Genomic DNA, 22,239 nt, shown 5'->3' on the forward strand with positions numbered 1-22,239 from the left:
AGGCATTCGACTATTTTTAACATTTAAGCTATATCAAAGTTTATGGGCTTTCAACCATAGCAATGGCTGTTGCTTATTGTGATAAGCCTGTACCTTCCAAAGAAGTAGAATTTGAAACACGTCAAGACTGTGTCTTCATTAGGTCAAAATAATCCTTATGCAACAACAACAACAAAAATAAACCAACAAACACACAAACAAAAAAAAAAACAAAAAAATGATCTTCCGAAAAGTTCAGTACTACTGTGTTTGTGGAGAACTACTAAATTTCCCTCTGGGTATGATATAATTTTAAAAGCTTGCAGCTAACTTTGATCATAACTGGTAGTGTTACCTAATAATAACACAGTTACTGCCACTATCTTATGGAAGATGAATTATTTTTAGTATAAACTCATGACTATAAAACAGTACAAATAAAGGTCATTTAATGCTATGTCGGAACTAGCACTAGGTGAAGTTTACACCCTCCTATAGGCCAGATCTATGATTCATTGATAACCTAGTATCTAAGGCATAGAAAATACTTGAGTATTTATTGAATAAGAGGATTGTGTTTAGTATTAAATATACCAAGATATGCATATCAGTATCACTGTCTATCACTATTTTCTTTAACTTCTCAGACTAACCAGTTCATCCATGATGAAATACATTCTTTGATAAAGCCAATCTACGGAGATAGAAGAAATTAATCCTGAACCTCTGTAAAAAATTTTCAGGTCAGATACATCAGACATGTTCACAGCCTTCTTCGCCCATATGAGAGTTCCTTCAGAGAAATAAACAATTTGCTGGTGGACATCAACTGATATTCCTAGAAGAGTCATGCAAGTGCACATACATTATTATATAACAACCAGAAGAAAAAACTTATATTAATGAGAATTTATTTATTTAATGCTTAATAAATTAAAATAGAAGGATTTTATTTTAAAAGAAAATATTCTTCTAAATTATTCTAATATATTAGGATATTAAGAGAATATGTTCTAGAAATATTCAGGATTTTTCTTTTATTCTAGAAGTGCTTCTTTTAGAATCTTTTTTTCACACAGAAATCATTTATCTTTGTCATACTGACCTGTAATATTATGGTATATAGCATCCAGCCAAAGGCAATGTGCTTCATCTACCAAATGTTTTAAAGATCTCTTTCTTAGAGAAGTTTTTCTGGATAAAAAGAGCCACTGCTCCTCTTCTTGGACTGAAAAAATCAACATGATTTGCAGACAGGCAGACCAACCACAGGTACACTAACACATACAAAAAAAGATCAGTACTACCCTTCAAAGCAAGGGGACTAGTGCTTGAAAGAGGCTGGTCAAATTTTCTCTAAGGGCACGGAGAATTGCATCTATGGTATAATTCATTTATTCTATGATTGGAGGTAGGAAGTACAGTAACAATCAAATAGGATTTATGTTCATATGCACCTAAATAACCCAGAAATGACATCACATGATGTATCACTATCCTCAACAGCCTTGCCCCAGCTCAGCTCATTATTTTCAGTCATGAGAATTGGCTTGGTGGAGGTGGTCCACCCCAGGCCAGAGTGGGTTATGCATAACACACACATATTGTCAGACACTGGTTGGCTCTGTGTTGTCTTCAGTATCTTTCCCTTTGGGACAGAGGAAAGGTCCTTAGAGGAAAGACATTGGAAGGCTGCAGAACTCTGCTTGAAGTCCTGTTCAAGAGGAGACTGATGCAACGTGCATGGGTGAACATTTTTAGGGTATTTAATGAATGTTATGCAATAATCACAGTAACAACAACCTTAACCCTGCTCTATATTTAACTCACCCTTTGGACATGCTTCTTACATAACAAAAATACCTCTCCTTTCCTAGAGTCTAGGAACAGCCAAAAAAACAAACACTGATGATAGATGACATTCAATACCCATTGGCATAGACAAGTACAGATTAGAGTAAGGGGCAGTCAAGTCAGCAAATAGGGTTCTAGTAAAAATAGAAAACAGGCTCCCAGAATTCTGAATCTTTGCATGTTCTCAAAAATCTTTTATTAGTTTCCCCTCAAATTCCCAGTACTTCTTAGAAAGCATTTTCATTTGTTATTTTGCTCACACATATATCATACAGTAAGCATTCAGTCTCTTGAGGTAATCAATAAAACACCAAAGCCAAAAAAAAAAAGGGTGCTTACAAAATGATAACAAGATACTTTGACAGATTGAATACTTATATAGTAAAATGCAAATTATTAAAGTCCAGATATATTTAAAAACAAAGATACTGGAAAAACAATGTCTGACATATATTAAATAATTATATACAATCTAAAATAGGGATTAGGACAGAAAAGTTATATGTATCCCTTAAGTGTGTAAATGTGAGTCAGAAACACTAGTGATTTCAACTGAAACCAAAGATTTGAGGCCATTTTTTTAAAACCCTGAATTTTTCATTCTGATTTTCAATTCCCAAATTCTAATATTAAAACTTTCAATCTAACCACTTACTTTAATTCATCAAATACTTGGGTTCATTTAAAATTGAAAACTTAACAAGTACCCAAAAGACAATATTCATTTGGGCAGAAGAGGTGGGTCTTGAGGTCTACCAGGTGACCCAGGGCCTCTGGCTCTGAAACCACCCTTGCCACCCTCATTCCTGTGTAGCTAAAGGAGCAAGCCTGAGCCATACCTGCTGACGATGAAGTGGTAATACTAGATTCTGCTTCTGGCCCCTCACCAACTTCATTTACTGCTGCAGTAGAAACCCTATTCCAAAAACAATTTGGAGAGACATGTTTCACATGGCATGGTGTGAACATGAGATAAAAATAGAAGGAGCAATAACGTTTCTATTTAAAGCATGATGTGGCAACGCATGAGTCCAGTTACATGGTGCCACTGCTCAGCACTAAAATGACCATCAATCACATCCTTGTTTGCATCCCCTAGCACAGTTCAGGGTCATAGAGGTCAAAAGCCGAACTCTGCTATCTGCATGACCCCCATTCTTCTCTGAATTTAAAGAGGCCCTAGTAAATGCTAGAAAAGCTAACAGTAATAAAATAATTACCCTAATGGTTAATAAAAATACCTAAACAGAACTCTACCTCCTCACTTTTTTCCTATTGGATTAAAAGAAAATTTGAAATTCATGGTGTTTATGATGTTTTTATTAGCCATATTTGTGAGTACCCTCTGAATATAATAGAAATACTTGAGAATGTTTCTGCTTAGGACGCTATAATCTAATAAGCATATAAGCTTGAGGAAAACCACAATGACTTCAACTCAACACCGTGGGTGTACATTTAAACTATTTGACAGCCATATTTCTTAAATAATTATCATGCCTGCAGCCATGCTGGTTACATTTCCCTCTGCATCGCTTAATTCTTACCTGTACATAGTATTTGGTAAAGTGGAGTAAAACTGGAAACTGGTTCTCTGTGTCCCTGCATCTAATTTTTGATTTTTGCTGATCAGCCTTAAGTTATAACCCAAAATAGGTCCACCCGGGAATTCAGGTGGATCCCAGCTGACTTCCACAGTGTCGGGACTTGAGCTCTCAATATTCCTAATCAAAGGTGCAGTTTCAGGAACTGGAAGAGATAATGGTGACATAGTGAGCAGAAAAATGTGCAAGCGTGATGTTTTTAAAATAAGATGGAAAAAAGTATTGTTTTTTTTTTTGAAAACTTAATGGAAATGAAATAATTTTATTAATATTCAAAATATGTGATAGAGGAAAGGTGATAAGATGTCTAAACCAGTTCACTCCTTTCCCAAGAGGCTCTTTCAAATGTTACTTTCCTTACTTCTAATTAATGAAATAAAATTAAATATAGTGTATACGAATACAATAATGGTCCTTTAAAAACTGTCATCAGGAATCTCTGAGACTTAAATGAGTTGAAACATGGGATGGAACCAGTTTAGGAAGAAGAGGAGAGTCTGACCAAAACTGGAGTCAATGATCAACATGAGTTTAAATAAAAAGTCCATCCTGGGGCCTTTTCACTCATTTGAGTGGGGCAGCCTTGCTGGTTCCAGCTGGAGATGTGGGTTCAGATAAGCTGCAATTCGAAGAGTTGGCTTCACTTTTGTTGGCATCAGCTCTAATGACCCAGACTACACTTTCCTTACCCCGGCTCTCAGGTCCTGGAAATCCAGGCTGACTGAGCTTCAGCACCCCTGCCCTGGCAAAGGATTAAAGGAGCATATATGAAACGACTGAGCATTCACACACAGTCTCCAGCAGCTACTTGAGTGGAAAAAGAAAGGACAACAAATGATCTGACAGCCTAGCTTCCATCTGTGTCTCCACCTGCCTTCAAACCAAACCCCTGAAACCACGCTCTTTTATTTCCTCTATCCATAGAAAGACACAATTAGAAGTTACTTTGCTCTTGAGTAGATTTCTCTCCCTCTGAACACTTTTGGTAAATGCTCTGCATCACCACTGACTTTTAAAAGCCCTTTTAATTGCTCTCTCAGCCTTTCTCTGATGCAATTCCTCTCTAACTCTCAGACTAATTTTCAGCAAACACAAGCATCATTGCATCACTCCTCGGCTCCATGTAGTCAGTCACTATGATAAACAGAGAAGAAATAAATTTCTCCCACTGAATTATAATATAATTGGAATGTCAAAATTTAACTCATTACGGTCAATGCCCAAATGTGATCTTCTACTGTTGAAGCAAGTTAAATGTCACCTACATGGCAGATGTGATCGTTGTCCAGGTCTTCTTCACCAAAAAAAAAAAAAAAACACACACACACACACAAATCTTCCCTGAAATGCTGGTATCCCTTGCCTGACAATCATTCCTTTTTGTTAAGAAATTATTTTCTGAAAGGACCCAGTTAAAAGGCAATAGCACCATTTAGGCCGGGTGCGGTGGTTTAAGCCTATAATCCCAGCACTTTGGGAGGCTGAGATGGACCAATCGCTTGAGGCCAGGAGTTCGAGATCAGCCTGGCCTACATGGCAAAAATCCATCTCTACTAAAATTACAAAAATTAGCCAGGCATGGTGGTGCATGTCTGTAATCCCAGCTACTTGGGAGGCTGAGGCACAAGAATCACTTGAACCCAGGAGGCAGAAGTTGCAGTGAGCTGAGATCATGCCACTGCACTCCAACCTGGGTGACAGAGTGAGACCTTATCTAAAAAAAAAAAAAAAAAAAAAAAAAAAAAAAAAAAAAAAAAAAAAAGGTCGGGTGCAGCGGCTCATGCCTGTAATCCCAGCACTTTGGGAGGCCAAGGTGGGCGGATCACGAGGTCAAGAGATCAAGACCATCCTGGCTAACACGGTGAAACCCTGTCTCTACTAAAAATACAAAAAGTAGCTGGGCGTGGTGGCGGGCGCCTGTAGTCCCAGCTACTCAGGAGGCTGAGGCAGGAGAATCACCAGAACCTGAGAGGCAGAGGTTGCAGTGAGCTGAGATCGTGCTACTGAACTCCAGCCTGGGCGACAGCGAGACTCTGTCTTTAAAAAAAAAAAAAAAAAGAAAGGCAATAGCACCATCTAAAATCATGTCGTTCCCACAGCTAAAAGAGAATAGGACTATGAGGCAATTAACACAATACAGATAAGTTTCTAAGTTTTGATGTAGCTAGAAAAGTGAGAATCAGAAACATGAGATGAGATGCTATCCCTAAGGACACCCATGTAGGGTCCAGAAGACACAGAGGGTATGTGAGCTTGCTTATCCAGGAGAGAGGCCAAGAAATGGACAGCAAAATTTGCTTTCATTATTTTGATTTGCCCAGCCAATGTCTCTGCATGGTATTTCTGTAGCACCAGAAAATGTCCCAGCACTGTTGGATAACATATGGCATTGCTTGGAACAAGGAAAAATTCATTCTACTCTGATCTGGAAAATTTCAAACATGGTCCTAGGCCAGTGTTTGATCTGAGGCTGTAAATAAGAACAGTCAGAATAATCAGCAGAGGTGGCCACACAAACCCTGAGATCTGACAAGCAAGGAGACAGCACCCATCAGGGAAGGGGAAAAATGCCCCAACCAACTTCATCAGCTACTCAGCTCTGCTGAGGTCCAAGGCCTAGTTCAGCCTGAGGCTCTCTGTACATAGGCACATCTCCAGAGCTGAGGGTTAGGGCATCCAGCCTGGAGCATGTCTTCCTGGGTTGCCTCAGCTAACTCTGAGGGTGAGGGGACCAGACAACTCTCCCTCAGTGTCTGCCCCAGCATTTGCCTTCCTCTAAGGCTTCTAGGCTTGAATCCTTTTCCTGGTATGGAAGTCACATCTTCAAAATAATGAGTCAGAGAATACCCCAATATATGTTGTTTTTAAAAAGCAGTTTTGATAAAATCTTAAAATAATATAGTAACCTCCCATCTGGTCTCTACCTCTGTACTTTCAAATCTCTCTCATTCTCTCAATCTATTCTATGTTCAGTTGCCAAAATTCTCTTTTTCAGAAGCATGTGAAGCAATTACTGCTCTGCTTTAAAATCTTCCATAACTCCTAAATGCATTGTAAATAAAGTACAAACTCCTTACCCAGGACATTTAAGATTCTTGGTAAGATGGACCTAGTCAGCCTTCCCAATGTTATTCTCACTATTTTTCTTCCTGTATTGCAAGCTTCCAGCAGACGGAATATGACTGTTTTCCCTCCATGCCTTGGAATCCAATCTTGGTGACCCTGGTCCCATAGACACCTGAACCTGCCCTTTTCTCTCCTCACCTCATGTCTAACTCAACAAATGAGACTTCCTCCAGAGAGATTTCTTTGGTATTTCATTTCAGAAATAATATTTCCCTCCTCTAAACGTCCATGGGAATTTGTCAGTACCTTTTCTATGTGTTTAATAAAGCTTTACCTTATTGTGAGGTTAGTTAGGCATATGCTTTATCTCTTCTACAAGACAGTAAGCTTCTTAAAGTCAGTATCCATGCATCTATAGATATCCCATGAATATATTTTGAACAAGAGAACAATAACATTTATTTAGAGCTAGAATTCTATTAGAACTAGAATTGCTCTAAGGATGCATTAGTATTCAGAGGACAGCAGCTCAGATAAAGTTATAGTCTGATAGGGCAACATTCTGTACAAAGGGTGGGAAAATGAGGAAGCAGGAATCTAGCAGACAAAAAGCTTTTTGTTGCTTTCCAGAGATAACGTCACTGTGTCATACTCAATCATCTTCATTTTTGAAACACTTTCATCATTTGGCTTTGGGACACCACAAGCTCCCGAGTCTCTCCTTCTCTGTGTCTTTTGCTGTCCCTCCTCTTTTTCCTGGCCACCAAATATGAAGGCCCTTGGGCTGACACACTGAACTCCTTTTTTTCAACCACATTCCGTTTTAGCATGCTGCCTCCAGGCCCATTGCTTGAATCACATCTCTATGGTGATAACTCCTAAACTGGTCGTTTGGATACCTTCGACTTACCTCCTGAGTTCCCAATCCTTCCATTTAATTGCTTCCTCAGCAACTCCACTTGGATATCTAATAGACATCTCAAATTTTACATGGCTGAAACAGAACTGATGATTTTATCTAGGAAAGCTACTCCTCCTTTACCCTTGTCCCTGTCTCAGTAAATGATGACACTCAGGTGTTCAGACTGAAAGTCTAAGTTAGCAACTTTGATTTTCCCTTCTTCCTCACCAAATCCATTCAGCAACCCCAACAGCTCAGTCTTCAAAATACATGACAAACATTTCCCCATTTTCCCATCATCACCCAAGTCAGAGCCATCACCAAATCAAGCCTGACGGACTTGGCCACCTAACAGCTCCCCCACTTCCCTGGCCTTCCTTCCACCCTCCCAGTCTATTCTCCACGCATCAGCCATACTGAGAGTTTTAAAACTTGAACCAGTGCCTCCCCTCCTTAGAACACTCCAAAGACATTCTGTTACACTTAGAATAAAATCTGTACTCCTTATCAGGGTCAGTATGGCCCTATGCAACCAAGCCTCTGTCTACCTGTCAGATCCCACCTCCTACTTTAAAATCTATCATCATTCAGTTTGGCCCTTATCAGAAATAATACGGACATTCCTGCAGCCATCTTCTGGCTGTTTTTGTTTTATCTTTTATTGGTTCAGAACTCAGACTAAGAAGAAGGGTGCTATTCATTGGGTCTTCTCATGACCCAACAAATACCTTTACTTAATTACTTATCCGACTGTCTTCCCTAGCTGGAATGCAACCCCATAAGTGTTAGAATTTTATCATCTTTGGTGTCTAGAACAATGTCTGGTATGTAATAGGTCCTTGATTAATACTCGAATGAACGAAAAAAGTGCCCAATCTTCCTTTCAATTATATTAAAAATATAATACAAAAAATAACCACCTTTCCAGTAAAAAAATAAAACAAAAAAGGAGGTGAACTTATTTACAGATGTTATTTTTCCACAGCCAAAGAATTTACAACCTAGGCAATAAAAAGACTAAAATTATATGAAGAAATAAAAATAGAATTCAAACATATCTATACCACACCACTACCACTCCTGGGCCTCTCACCTGGGTCACCACATGGCTTCCTACCAGTTCTTCCTGCTTTCTCCCACACCCCACAGTCCATTCTCCATACAGCAGCCAGTTTTCCTTTTAATGTATAAAGCAAGTTGCATCAGATCATGTCACTCCTCTCCTCAAAACCTTACAGTGACTCTCCTTCCAGAATAACAGCCACATGCCTTACCAAGATCCCCGAGGTAGACTGAGATCTGGCCCCCATCTCTCTGACCTTAGCTGTTACTGCTCTGCCTCCTTCACTCTGGTTCAGCCACATGGGCCCCTTAGCTGCTCCTTGATCAGGCCAAGGATGTTCTTGCCTTAGGTCCTCCACATGAACCATCCCTCTGCCTGTAACTCTCTATCTGAGACAACTGCGTGGTTGACTTCCTCGCCTCCTTTAAGTCTTTGCTCAAACTTTACCCCACCAGCTCATCAAGGCTCATTCTGGCCACCTTATTTCATACTGCCACTGGCCTCTCCTTCCCTCCTCACTCTTTATTTCCAATCCCCTAAATGACAAACCCTGCTCAAAATATTCCTCTTACTATAGCACACAGCACCATCCCACTTACAATATACTTTATTTATTTCTTATGTTTATTGCAGAATATTCCTCTTCCACCAAAATGTGAGCTCCAGCTGGGCGAGGTGGCTCACGTCTATAATCCCAGCACTTTGGGAGGCCGAGGCGGGCAGATCACTTGAGGTCAGGAGTACAAGATCAGCCTGGCCAGCATGGCAAAACCCCATCTCTACTAAAAATACAAAAAATTAGCCAGGGATGGTGGTGCATGCCTGAGTCCCAGCTGCTCTGGGAGGCTGAGGCAGGGGAATCACTTGAACCCGGGAGGTGGAGGTTATAGTGAGCCAAGATCACACCACTGCATCCCAGCCTGGGCAACAGAGCAAGACTGTCTCGGAAAAAGAAAGGAAAGTGAGCACCACAAGAGCAAGGGTCATTGTCTCTTTTGATCTTAAAGGTATTGTGAGTACCTAGAATACTACCTAGCACATAGTTATGTACCCAATTGTTGAATGGATCGATTAATAGGAAGGATTATATTTATTTCATTGTTTAAAATAAAAACAAACTAAATCAAAGCTTTGCAATAATGTCCTTTTATAAGCAATGTGTGTACACCATACCTCCATGAGGATGAGTCCTGTAACTGGGACTTGGAGGGGAGTAGAGCTGAAGCTGCGCTGTGAAGATCCAAACCACTCGGAAAATGTACTCAGTAAAGGGGTGCAGGGGCTCGACCACATAGGACAGTTTGGACACGGTCTAAATCAAGGAGTGATCAATAATCAGCATGTATAGAATCACCACGCCACATTGGGACTCAAGAGCATAGATTAATTTGTGGAAGATGGATGGCTTGACAGAGATGAAATAGAGGCCTGGAGCTTAGTGCTAAGCCATTCAGACATCAGCATGCAGAATTCACTCAGAAATTCTTCCCTTCGAAATAGCAAAATTACGGATTCAATTATTTGGCATTTATAATCTCAAGGACTTAAATTTTTCTATGTTAGTACACATAGTATCTTGGGACTATTTTTTTTTCTAAACTTTCTCATGCTTCCCTAAAAGACACAGTCCTGGATGACCACCATAGACAGTACTTCTAAATTGCAACAACCCCCATGAGAATCTTTCTTCTGCCCTCCATCCTAGCTGGACTCATCTTAGCTGGGATGGGCAGATAATGACTAATGGGGTGAACGGTTATGTGATGCTGCACTGAAGGAATAGTATATACATCCAACATTATATTTTCCTTATAACATAAATATTATATTTTCCCTATAAAATAAGCCTTAATGTTAAGGCTTAGCATTAACATGTTACAGAGTAGCTGAGATTAAAATTCATCTAATCCAACTACCCATCTTACAGTTGAATCTTTTCTAGAAGGCCTTTATGCTTACTATAAGTAAAAATTTGGCGCTTTTAAAAATTGGGAAAGGGTCTGGGTTTAGGTACAAAGGCAGTCTTTCATACCTCAGTGTAAGTCCAGCTTCCCAGAAGTTGTGCATATTTCCACTGAATGATGTATTTTACGCCAGAGAAGTTGGCAGATTTCCATCGTAATGTCATATTGTGGCTTCCAATGGAAGAAGCAAAGGGCGCAGTTGGAAGGTCTGCATTTCCTGGGGAGAAAAGAAGATTTCACTCACCATGCACTCCTGTGCATCAGCACAAGAGAGTGTGTGCCTGTCTCATCTAGGGCTCTCTGTATTCTCTTGCTAAAACCGTCTTGCCACATTAACTCACCTGAATAATCAATGGTATGCATATTCAATTTATTTTTAAAAATCAGTCAGTCAGTCTGTCAGTCTTTTTTCCACAGCATTTATTGTTATCTTTGAACATAATATTTTTTTGTTCAGGTTTTGGTTTTACAGGCAGATGACACAGAGGGTTCTGAGCTGTTCAGTTTTCTCTGACAATACTACTCTCTTACAGGCCGGGGGGCCCAGTGCTCAGAGCATGTCAGTGGCACAACAGAACCATTCATTATCCTGGGACGTGTACCCCAATATGTTTCTGAAATTTTATCCTCTAATTCTACTATTGCTGTGCATCTTAACAACAAATAATTTTTATATGTACAGAGCAATTGCCTTTACTCCAAAGGACGCTATGATCGGCTGCCTCACATTATAAAATATTTCAGGACGTTTAAACACTAGACATATTACAAATGGCAGCACATATTTCCCAGGTGCTGCTTGCCAGGCACGGTACAAAGGGCTAGACTTCTGAATAGTATGTCACTGTGAAGAAATGATTTTACTTTACTTTTTATATTTTTCCAAAATTGTGATGAATTTAATGCTTCAGCTTTCTTTCATAGAAACAGAATCAGCACTCTGGTTGAGAAAGCATGGTAAATTTGGTAGGGAGCTTAAAATAGTTAAATACAAACTCCCAGGACCTCATTCTTTCTGATTAAGAGAAAATTGATACAATTCTCATCACTACAGATACCAGACATGGACCAATTAAAGTGCATACTCTGTAATCCAGAAAAATCAAAGCCATTGTCATCTGAGGACCTAGCTCACAAAGAGGCCTAGCACAACCTTTCTCAGTGATTCTTCTTTTTATAGTTTATTTTTGACTATTATAACTGAATAAGCAAAGCACAGCTCCACTTTCCTTCCCTTTCTTGTTGTGAGACTCTCAATAGCAGGAATTAGGTATGCTGTGGACACCTTGAAGAGGACTCCAATGATGGAGTTATCAGCAGAGTGAGGAAAAATAACCAGGAGGCACCAGAAACGACAAAAGTTGAGAACTAGGCAGAAGTGATCAGTTATATAAGTACAAGTAAATGTAAATATCATAGCTAAACATAGACATATTTCAAAGCCGTGGTGATACATATGAAAAAAAAAAGGTAAAGTAGGTTTATGCTAAAATATCAAGGCAAAGAGAGAGCCAAATGAAAAAGGGAAGCTAGACTGAGCTCCATCCTATTTTCAGTACATGGCAGAGTGGGTAAGAAAAGGCTCTGTTACCAGGCAGCTGGGTTATAATTTCAGAGATATCCCTTACCAGCTACGTGGCCTCAAGCAAGTATATAAACTTTGTGCCTCAATTTTCTTACCTGTAAAATGAGGTTAATAATAGTATGTATAACTCTGAGGACAAAAGGAGCTAACACATATTAATTAATGAGAAAAGTGGTCAACTCATAAATGCCTAATAAAAAATAGCTATTTTTGGACAGGCATGGTGACTCATGCCTAGCTACTCAGGAGTCTGAGGCAGGGGGGATTGCTTGAGCTCAGGTGTTTGAGGTTACAGTGAGCTGTGATTGTGCCACTGGTGATAGAGCGAGACTCTCTCTCTCTGTCTCTTATATATGTGTGTGTGTGTGTGTGTGTGTGTGTGTGTGTATGCATTTATATTTTGTATAGGCAAATATGTATTTTTATTTATTTATTTTAATATATTATTAGCTAGTATCATATTCCATCATGTGAAAAGAGATACGGGAGGTATCTAAAACGAACATAGCATACCCACTGATAAATGACCTAGAAATCAGATGAGTTAAATACAAATAAGGTCTTAGGATCATGGATGAAAGGATTAATTATAACAGACTACAGATATGGTCTTTAAGTACAAATGCTTTTATTTAGACTTGATACATCTCATTTGTTAGTGGTACATAGACATTGATCCATAGCCAATGAGAAAATAAAAATAAAGCATTGATTGCACTTGTATTCTAACAGAATTATATAATTAAGCTGATAATATAATTTTAGAATATAATAAAGGAATGTAAATAAAAGATTACACACTTCCTCAGTTCTGGTGTCCTTAGTTTCTCAGAAATTTTTTATGGTTCTCTGAACTAAAACAATTCTCTAACAGTTCCATTTTTTAAGTAGTATAACTTAATAAGTATGTGTTAATACCAGATTGACTAACAATTTGGTATCTAACAATTTGGTAGATGTTTGAAACAAATAAGAAATTGAAAGATGAAACTGTATATTTATTTCATCCTGAAATAAAAATAATTGCATACTAATGGAGCCTGTGTACCTGTTGGTTACTGCACAACTCCTCCAATATTATGATCAGATTGGGTATCACCATCCAACAGATTTCTCATATCTCTGTGTTCCCCTTGAGTGTTTAAAATCTCCATGGCTCCCGCCTTGAGTGTTTAAAATACTCCATGGCTCCCCATGAGATTGCTGTAATGGCCTGGAGCACATCAGTGCACAGCTTGGAAACCATAAAATATACATTTTATCCACAGCTAATTCCCACAACATAGAAAAAAAATGTAGTATCACTACCTCTCCACAGAAATGTCTAGGGTGTCTTTTGTGGGACACTAAAGGGCAGAAGCAAATCAGAACAGCAAGACAAGATTCCCCTTCCGATTTCCATCAGCCACTGAGAGCAAGGAACAAGCCACTGAGTCAAGGACTACAACGTATGGAAGAGCCAAGCATCCTTCAGACTTAAGGGAACTGTCTACATCGCGGTGGGAGGATGCCCTAGGGAATTCTGGAAATGATATCTGCTGACATCGAAGCTATGACTTATCAAAGCATTGGACTTTTAGAAACTAGTGGAGAATTAACACTCTAAGGCAAAGCTACTGTGACATGCCCAGCCTACTCCAAAATCAGGCAGAGGGAGCTGATAAACACCCAAGGCCCCTACTTGCTCAAAATCTAACACTGAGAAGTATAGCTTCTGTACATTTTACAAGTTCCTAGAGCCTTTTGAGGAGTCATACACATAGTAGGCACTCTATTGGATAACTGTTAGCTGAATAATGAAAGGTACATTCAGTACAATATGTGTATACTTTCCAGTCATTAAAACAGTGGCATTCTCTGACATCAAGTCTGCTCAGGATGTACATTTGTCTGTCATTAAGACAGAAGTGAGTGTATCTACTGAACTTGAGGGCAAAATCTGGTCCTAAACATTAGTCATGGACTGTTTCCTTTTTTTTTTGTTCTGAAAGAAGAATCTTGCTGAATCTTTATCAGAATGGCCTACACGTTTGAAATTACTGATTTCTCTAAGTAGATATTTTTGATCATACTAAGATGTAGAAGTCAAGATGTTTTGAGAGGTGTTTCATTATCTTTACAAAAGTGCAAGTCACTAGAGTGGTGCAGCCTATTTTTTAAAAGTCGTGTGTGTCTTCTTACCCAGTACTTCCTCTTCATATGCACCTTCCGCGCTGCTGCAGCCAACCTCACACGACTCCCGCTGTGGAAGACGGAGAGCATGACAGTCAGGGCAGCCTTGGTACTGGTTTTGCTGATAAGCTTCAACTAAATTTTGAAATCCAAATATCTAATATGCAAGTATATCTTTGCCCAATATGTGAGTAAATCTTTGAAATCTACTCTGAGTGCCTAACTTTGAGTGCCTAACACGCAAGTACATGTTTATGTCAACTATTTCCCCTGCAGTAAAATTCCCACTTGCTAGACTGGCGCTTCCCAAATTTTTGACCATGCTCCACAGCAAAAAATAACTTAACAAAACAACTTAGTACACACATACATGTTGAAAAAAAGATTCCTGAAATGATCTTTACTTTTTCCTCCATTTTTAGAAGTTTTATTGAAATACATTCACCTGCCGTAAACTCACTTATTTAAAGTACACAGTTCAGTGCTGTTTGAATATTCAGAGTTGTGCAATAATCACCACAATCTAATTTTAGAACATTTTCATTGTCCCCAAAAGAAACTCCTTTTCTGTGATGTGCTCTTATATGTACAATGATATTCTATTCTATTGTTTCATTTTGTTTAATGCGACTCTTGGTTGGCTGAATTGATTTGATGACCTTCTAATGTGGCACATCATATAGTTTGAAAAAACACTGAGCTTAGCAGTACAATCATCTGCTTGCCATCTTGGTCAATGTTTTAATGAGCTTAAAACCTAAAACTTTAGAGTAAAATGATGCTTAGGGATTAACTACTTATTTTATATATCCCAGTCTTCCTTGGAAAATTAAAAGTTGACTATAAATTTGTATAGTAGCTGAACATTTTAATGAATATCTTTATACCAATGTTGAGTTTTAAAATCGATGAAAACTTAATGATATTTACATTTTATCTCATTAATGAAAAATACAGTACATAACTTGATGACTGAAACACAAATTTCCTGCAACTCTTAACAGATGCATTAACATCAGCTACAAAACACATACACACACACATACTTGCAGAAAAGGCACATATTGTAAAACCACAACACAATCATGATCAATCTCCCTGCTGTCTTTCAATATGTAACTACAACACCTAGGACAACATGCTATAGTTTCTCATGGTAATAGCAGAAAGCAGGCACAATACATTTGCCCTAAAAAGAAGAACTATAACTTGCAAATATGAACAGTTCAACGTTTGATTTGCACACTGAAAGGAAGGGTGCCTGATAAACCCAGGTTTGCTTAGTTAAGGATTAATTTAAATACCTTAGTTTGGGTTTGGAATTATTTAATTTCAAGGTTTAGTATATGTTTCACATCCTGTTTACATATTTTAGTGAAGCATTCAACATATTTATTAACTGCAGAGAATAAACAAACCAATTTACAGCAAAATTATTATATAACATGAGGGGGTTTTTTTCCGTAAAAGAAAACTAAGGAGAAGAGAGGAGATGTATTTGGAAATACAGATTATTTTGAAATATAGCTAGTCCTGACAATCAGGGGAAATTGTGGTCCTGTTTTTTCTGACATGTTCAGGGGAAATAGATAATAAAATTCCCATCCTTCTGGGAGTTTAAAAGTTATCTCAAGTGGAGGTAAAGCTAACAACTATGTTTCCTTCTCTCTCTCTCTCTCTCTCTCTCTCTCTCTCTCCTTCCCCACTCCAGCCCCCCACTCCTTTCACCTCCCTTCACCCCTCCCTGAACCATGGTGGCAATTTGACATTGGACTTCAAATAAAGTTATCCAGTGTTTCTCAAGCTTGAGTTGCCTGGAGAGAATCTAAAGATGGTTGGATTTAAGGAATTTACAGAATCTGAGCCTGAAGCCCCTGGATGGGACATTCATGTGGAACATTCCACATTACTGAGCTGCCATTTCCACAGTGGAGGCCAAGTTTACTCTTCCCAGGGGCTACCTCAGCTAGCTCTCTCTGTTCCCACCCACATTCCCATCTTCCTCATCGTAGTCAGTCCATCTTTATTGCCTCTCTGGCTCCACCCTTGGTTTCCCAGACTGGCACATAGGCTGCCAGTGCCCTTTCCAGCTTCTGTAACACAAGGAAGCCTCCGCCACCGCCCTCCATATGAATTAAGGCATTGTTCCCTTAAAAATTATTCATTCATTCATTCAGAATATTTGAACAATTGGCCTTTTCATGCCAAGCATGGTTGTGTGGTCTAAGAATACGACAGTAAGCACGAAAGTTAAATTCCCTGCCTTATAGGACTTCCCTTAGAAGGAGGTAGATAATAACTGAGTGACAAATTTTTAACAAGAAAAAATAATTCTGATAATGAAAATTGCTGGGAAGAAAATAAGTCAAAGCCACAGGTATAGCTAGGTGGAGAAGGAGACTTTATTAGGGTGATCCAAGCCAAGACTTCAGTCATCAGGAGGAGCTGGGCTTGCAGAGATCTGGGTAAAAGCAGAAGCAACAACAGGATGAAAACTTTGAGGCAGGAATGTGTCTTCTATGTCAAGAAAGAGGGAAGGGTCAGTGTGGCCAGCACAGAGACCAAGGGGAGAATGTGAGATGAAGTCAAGACAGGCAGGCAGTGGAGCTGGTAGACCTTTGTAGTTTGTAATTCTTTCCAAAGAGCAGTAAAAAGCCATTGAAATGTTTCAGGTACAATAAGACCAATTGGCTATAATAAGATCTATTTTGACTATTGTATATTTTATTTATATATATATATATTCTATTGTTTAATTCTATATATAGCTATATGGCCAAAGGCCAAGATGCGATGATAAGATCTAATTTGCATTTTAAATTATCAGGGATAAGCCATCTCACTACCTATCATCATTTTCCAAGTTCTGTTTCACTGAGCTATCACTTTCAAGATTATTCCTTCCAAGAAATACGAATTGCAAAAATGACAACCTTCCTATGTTCAAACACCAGTAAAGAGTCTGATTTCCTAAAGGTGTGGACAACTGAGGTGACAGAAAGATAGATAGATAGATAGATAGATAGATAGATAGATAGATAGATAGATAGATAGGATGGATAGATGATAGACTGATAGATACATGATAGATAGATATAGATAGTTAAACATATAGCACATATTCCTGTTCGGTTCTACTTTATTTAAAGTGAAACATTTTAAAGTGTAAAACAGCAAAGTATAAAGAGAAAGAATAGTTATACAAGTTATAACACTGAGAGGAAAGATTTATACTACATAAGCACAGAAAACTGAGCAGCATAATGATTAACAAAGAATTAGCACACTACAAATCTAATCCTGGATTTCTTCGATGCTTTAAAGGCTCTCTCTCCCTGATTTTTCTGACACTGGTACATTTATTCTAGGGACTATTCTTTGGGGTAATTTTGCTTTCATCACATAAAAGGATTCGCAGGCAATTTTTTTTTTTCTATCTCAATCAGGAGAGACCTTTAATTGTCTCTTTACATATGGGTGATTTGTCTCCTCTGGTTTCTCTCTTCTTACCCAACCCTCACCTCCACCCACTCCCAAGAAAAATTGCTCAGATGTGATTTTTATAACCAACCAGTTATAACTGAGAAAACATGCCAATTTAATTTTTCGTTTGTATTTTTGCTGCCTATTAAGAGGGAATTTTTCTGTTTTACTAATGAACAATAATTTATACTCCTTCCCCACGCTCTGGTTACCAGTTTCAAGGATATTTAAAAAGAATACAACATAGGTTTTAAAGTTTTTTTCTTCAGGGAACAGTCGTGTTATGTTTCCCAGGATGCTCTCAAGCTCCTGACCTCCAGCAACCCTCCTACTTCAGCCTCCCAAATAGCTGGGACTACAGGTGCACCCCACCATACCCAGCGAACACAGGTTTTAAACTCATAAATAATGTAGCTTCTTCATATCACCTATTGTCAAATAACCTTATTTTGAAGGGATGAAATACAGGACAGATAAGCTCAGCTGAAGACTAAGTAGGAAACATCAAAACGTCAAGGTCTCTTTGAAAGAGAGAAAATCAAGTGCAGCAGAGGTTGCTTAGAGGACCGTCAGTACACCTGGGCAGGGCAATGTGAGACATCGCTTACCATTGGGAGAAGGGGTGGAGAGAAGCTGTGTTGCAAAATGTTGGCAAAGGATTTTGTTGCATAAGAAAGAAAATTGCGGCCAAGCTTAGGGGCTCATGCCTGTAATCCCAGCACTTTGGGAGGCTGAGGCAGGTGGATCACTTGAAATCAGGAGTTTGAGACCAGCCTGGCTAACGTGGTGAAACCCCATCTCTACTAAAAATACAAAGTTAGCCAGTCATGGTGGTGCGTGCCTGTAGCCCCAGCTACTCGGAAGGCTGAGGCAGGAGAATAACTTAAACCAGGGAGGCAGAGGTTGCAGTGAGCCAAGAATGCACCACTGCACTCCACTCTGGGTGATAGTGTGAGACTGTGGCAAGAAAGAAAGAGAGAGAGAAAGGAGGGAGAAAGAGTGGGAGAAAGCAAGAAAGCAAGAAAGAAAGCAATAGAGCAATAGAGCAAGAAAGAAAGAAAGAGAGAGAGGGAGAGAGAGAAAGAAAGAAAAGAAAGAAAGAAAGAAAGAAAGAAAGAAAGAAAGAAAGAAAGAAAGAAAGAAAGAAAGAAAGAAAGAAAGAAAGAAAGAAAGAAAGAAAGAAAGAGTTGCAATTAAAGCATTCTCTTTTCATGTCCTATATTTAATGATAGAGCACTATACATTGTGGGGAAGAAAATGGAGTCAGCAGAGATATCTCTGAATGTGCCTCTTCCTTCTCTCCTCTCCATTACCCCAACTCCAACTCTGCCCAGAGTCCAGGGATTATAACCTCCCAAACCAGATTACAGTAATATACATATATACATATAGTGAATGTGTATATATGTACATAGGAACATATATATTATATACATGCACATAGATACACAAAACAGTAAATATTTGTGCCAAAATTGAATTTTACAGTCATTTGTATACTCAGAATAATAACACTTTCAGGAAGAATGTCTCAGTGCACTGAGAATACCTTAGGTTTCTTCACTCCTATTTTAAAAACTTTTTAGAGACCAGAGAAAAAGACATGTGGCTTAATGACATCTTTTTAGTGATTGCCAACTCACCTCACAAATGGTGGCATAAGTATCATTCTGCATAGAAAAACAAAAAAGACTACTTAAAATCTCGAAAGTTGTACATAATTTTAGTGACACTGAGCTGTACATTCATTTCAAATTAATTTATTGCCCCACCATTGATAAACAACCAAAAAGCCAACAAAAACAAAGGAGCCCAGAGCAAGACCTCCTGTCTAGGCAGGACACTGTATAAACAGGTCTAAAAATTAAGCTGTTTACATCACTGGAAAAATGGGAGAATATGATGTCCACCAGAAAAATCTCAGCAGGCTGAGGTAATCTGTGGTGGACCAAGTTAGAGAGTGAAAGAGTATTTGCAAATGCCAAAGGTAAACAGAACAGGAAATGAAACCACCAATAGCTCTTGCTAGCAAAGGACAGCAGATTCCTCTGCCTGTGCTGGCCCCTGCAGCAGCCACACGGCCTCCTGGATTGTTTCCCAGCAACAAATGGTGCTTTCCATTCATTCCTTCAGCAAATGTTGACTGAGCAGCTGCTATATGCCCCGCACTATATTCAGTGAGATAACAATCTAAAAAAGACGGAGAGCATCCTGCCCCAACAGAGCTTACATGTTGGGATAAAAGATATAAACACACAATAGACAAATTATTTGTCTGAGTTGCAATTTCTGAGAAATATTTAATAGCTACTACGTCCAGCTAACATATGCTGTACCTTTTGGTAACTTTCATTCTGTGAGGCACTCAGTCACAAATGTGAGAGTGGGCATAAGTAACTGCTATAATAGAAGTTTGCAAGGACACACTATATAAGAAAAACTATGGATATGCTCTAAAAACTATGTATATAAAAAGAGGTTAAAGCATTATTTAAATCTCATGTTATAATTTAACTCATTAATAGAAAACGGCATTAGGATTCCCCAGCATTACCACAATTCTTATTGATTTAACAACCCTGACGTGAACAACCTAAATAAGGGAACCCACTTTTAAAAGGCAAAATTCTTAATCATGTGATCAGAGTAGTTACAGCATGACAGGCTCTATCTTTAGGAGAAAGATTCTCTTATTATCCTAAAATGGATAAGGAATGTAAAGTACCAAGGGGTTAAGTGCCTTAAATTACATACTGAGTGACAAAAGCCAGGCTACATAATAAAATGAAAAATAAAGTATCTGGGGATGTATTTCCTACATAAAGTGGAATAAACCAGGTGTTTGTGGCCCTGAATTAGATACCTACCATATTTTCTACACAGAAACTTTGAACATGACCTACAACCCTGGTATCCAAAATGTGGTCTGGGAACCACCAGCATTTCAACACTTGGGAGCTTGTTACAAGCGCAGCATCTCAGGGCCCACCCAAGACCTACTGAATCAGAATCAGCATTTTAATAAGATCCCAGATAATTGCACATTAAAATTTGAGAAGCATAGGCCTAGGAAATTTAACAAATACCGAACATTCCACTACAAGACATTTATAGTTTTGGAGCAATTGCGCATTCCTGGGTTCTGTGATTTGCAATAACCTTCCATGACCTCCAATTGCATTAAAAATGTTAATCTCAATCTCTTTTCCATTACTGTGTATTATCCAGGCTACCGGTTTTTCAGTTTTGTTTTGTTTTGTTTTGTTTTGTCTTGGGGTCAAGCAAACTAGTTGAAAGCCAATGGAAATGCAAATGGGAATTCTCTTACACAACTTTCCTCTTGAAACAAACACCAGTATCAAAATAGAAACCTAATTAATACTTACACACTTTAAAGCACAGTTTTTCTGATCTACAGAGTTCCAAAAGTGACATCCTTGGATGCACTGCAAGAGACAATAACAGACAATGGTGAGTGATTGAAGAGATGTGACTTTTTCTTGTTACCTGAAAGTACAATGTAGTAACAAAAAGCATCACCCTGTGTTTTAGAAATAGAAATCTACCAAGAAACCTGAGGCCTCCAAAGGATCTGGAATTTTGGGATTCCAAACAGAGCTGTCATATCCACAGGTAGAACAAGGCTTGTGGCTCACTGCAGAGCAGCAGAGCTGCTGAGTGGAGTTAAGCCTGGCATGGGTATGTCTAGAAGCCAGAGAACAGCCAACCTTCAGGGAAGACACTGTACACTGGGTAGCTGTCAAAGGTAAAGCCCAGGACAATGTGGCATTGAGTATATCCTGGGTCCCTAAGGTGTCCTCACATATCAAGCAAAACTCAAAACTGGAGATTCAACCAGATGGTAGCATGTCAAAACCTAAATAGGTAGACAGTTTGGGGAGTAAGCTGCCTACTAGCAGCTTTCACCCCATAGCTGCCCTGAAAACCCTGAGTTGCCCTGACCTGCTATTGGACAGATTTGACACATTTTTTCTTACCTTACTTGATTCAGCTGTGCCTGTCTTGACCATTCCTTCCACAGGCCATGGTGGCCCCTGGATTCCTTTTTCTTCCTGCTCAGTCTCCTTTGCCATCTCTTTTTGCCTCTCTCCACCCCTTTGGTGTTTGTGTTCTATCCTCAGCTTTTTCTCCCCTCACTCTTCTAGTTCTCCTGGAGCGAGTTCATCCCCTACCTCCACTTCAAGTGATCTCGATGTTGATACCCCAAACTTCTAACTGCAGCTGAGGCTCCTTCCTGAGCCCCAGACCCAGATATCCACTGGTTCATTAGATGTCTCCATTGAAGTTCCTACAAGGACTTCAAATTCATCATGTGGAATTCCATTCCTCACTTTCCACCGTTAAATTTGCTCTTTCTCCTGTGTTTCCCATTAACATGCTACATTCTCCTGAGTTGTCCGAGCCAGGAACCAGGGTGTCTTCTCTCACCCCCCTCTCCCCTCTCATGGAAAACCCATCACCAAGTCCTATTGACTTATCTGGTCATTAACTAAAATCCATCTGGGTTCATCACTCACTGCCTCAATTTTCTGCTTTGCCATTTACCA

General features: G+C 39.0%; 1 protein-coding gene across 1 annotated transcript in view; it reads right to left on the reverse strand.

Annotated features, from left to right (window-relative positions):
- The window catches only part of ROS1 (ROS proto-oncogene 1, receptor tyrosine kinase), a 148,421-nt gene that overhangs the window by 117,778 nt on the left and 8,404 nt on the right, over positions 1-22,239 (reverse strand). Inside the window, exons 3-10 of the mRNA XM_025383434.1 lie at positions 21,058-21,117; positions 14,198-14,258; positions 10,500-10,648; positions 9,641-9,779; positions 3,381-3,582; positions 2,673-2,749; positions 1,085-1,207; positions 633-817 (exon numbers count right to left, since the gene is read on the reverse strand). Of these exons, the coding sequence (XP_025239219.1) occupies positions 633-817; positions 1,085-1,207; positions 2,673-2,749; positions 3,381-3,582; positions 9,641-9,779; positions 10,500-10,648; positions 14,198-14,258; positions 21,058-21,117 (996 nt within the window). The remainder of the gene's footprint in view (positions 1-632; positions 818-1,084; positions 1,208-2,672; positions 2,750-3,380; positions 3,583-9,640; positions 9,780-10,499; positions 10,649-14,197; positions 14,259-21,057; positions 21,118-22,239) is intronic.

The sequence above is a fragment of the Theropithecus gelada genome, chromosome 4 (genome assembly GCF_003255815.1).
Source record: "Theropithecus gelada isolate Dixy chromosome 4, Tgel_1.0, whole genome shotgun sequence".
In the NCBI taxonomy this organism is placed as follows: domain Eukaryota; kingdom Metazoa; phylum Chordata; class Mammalia; order Primates; family Cercopithecidae; genus Theropithecus; species Theropithecus gelada.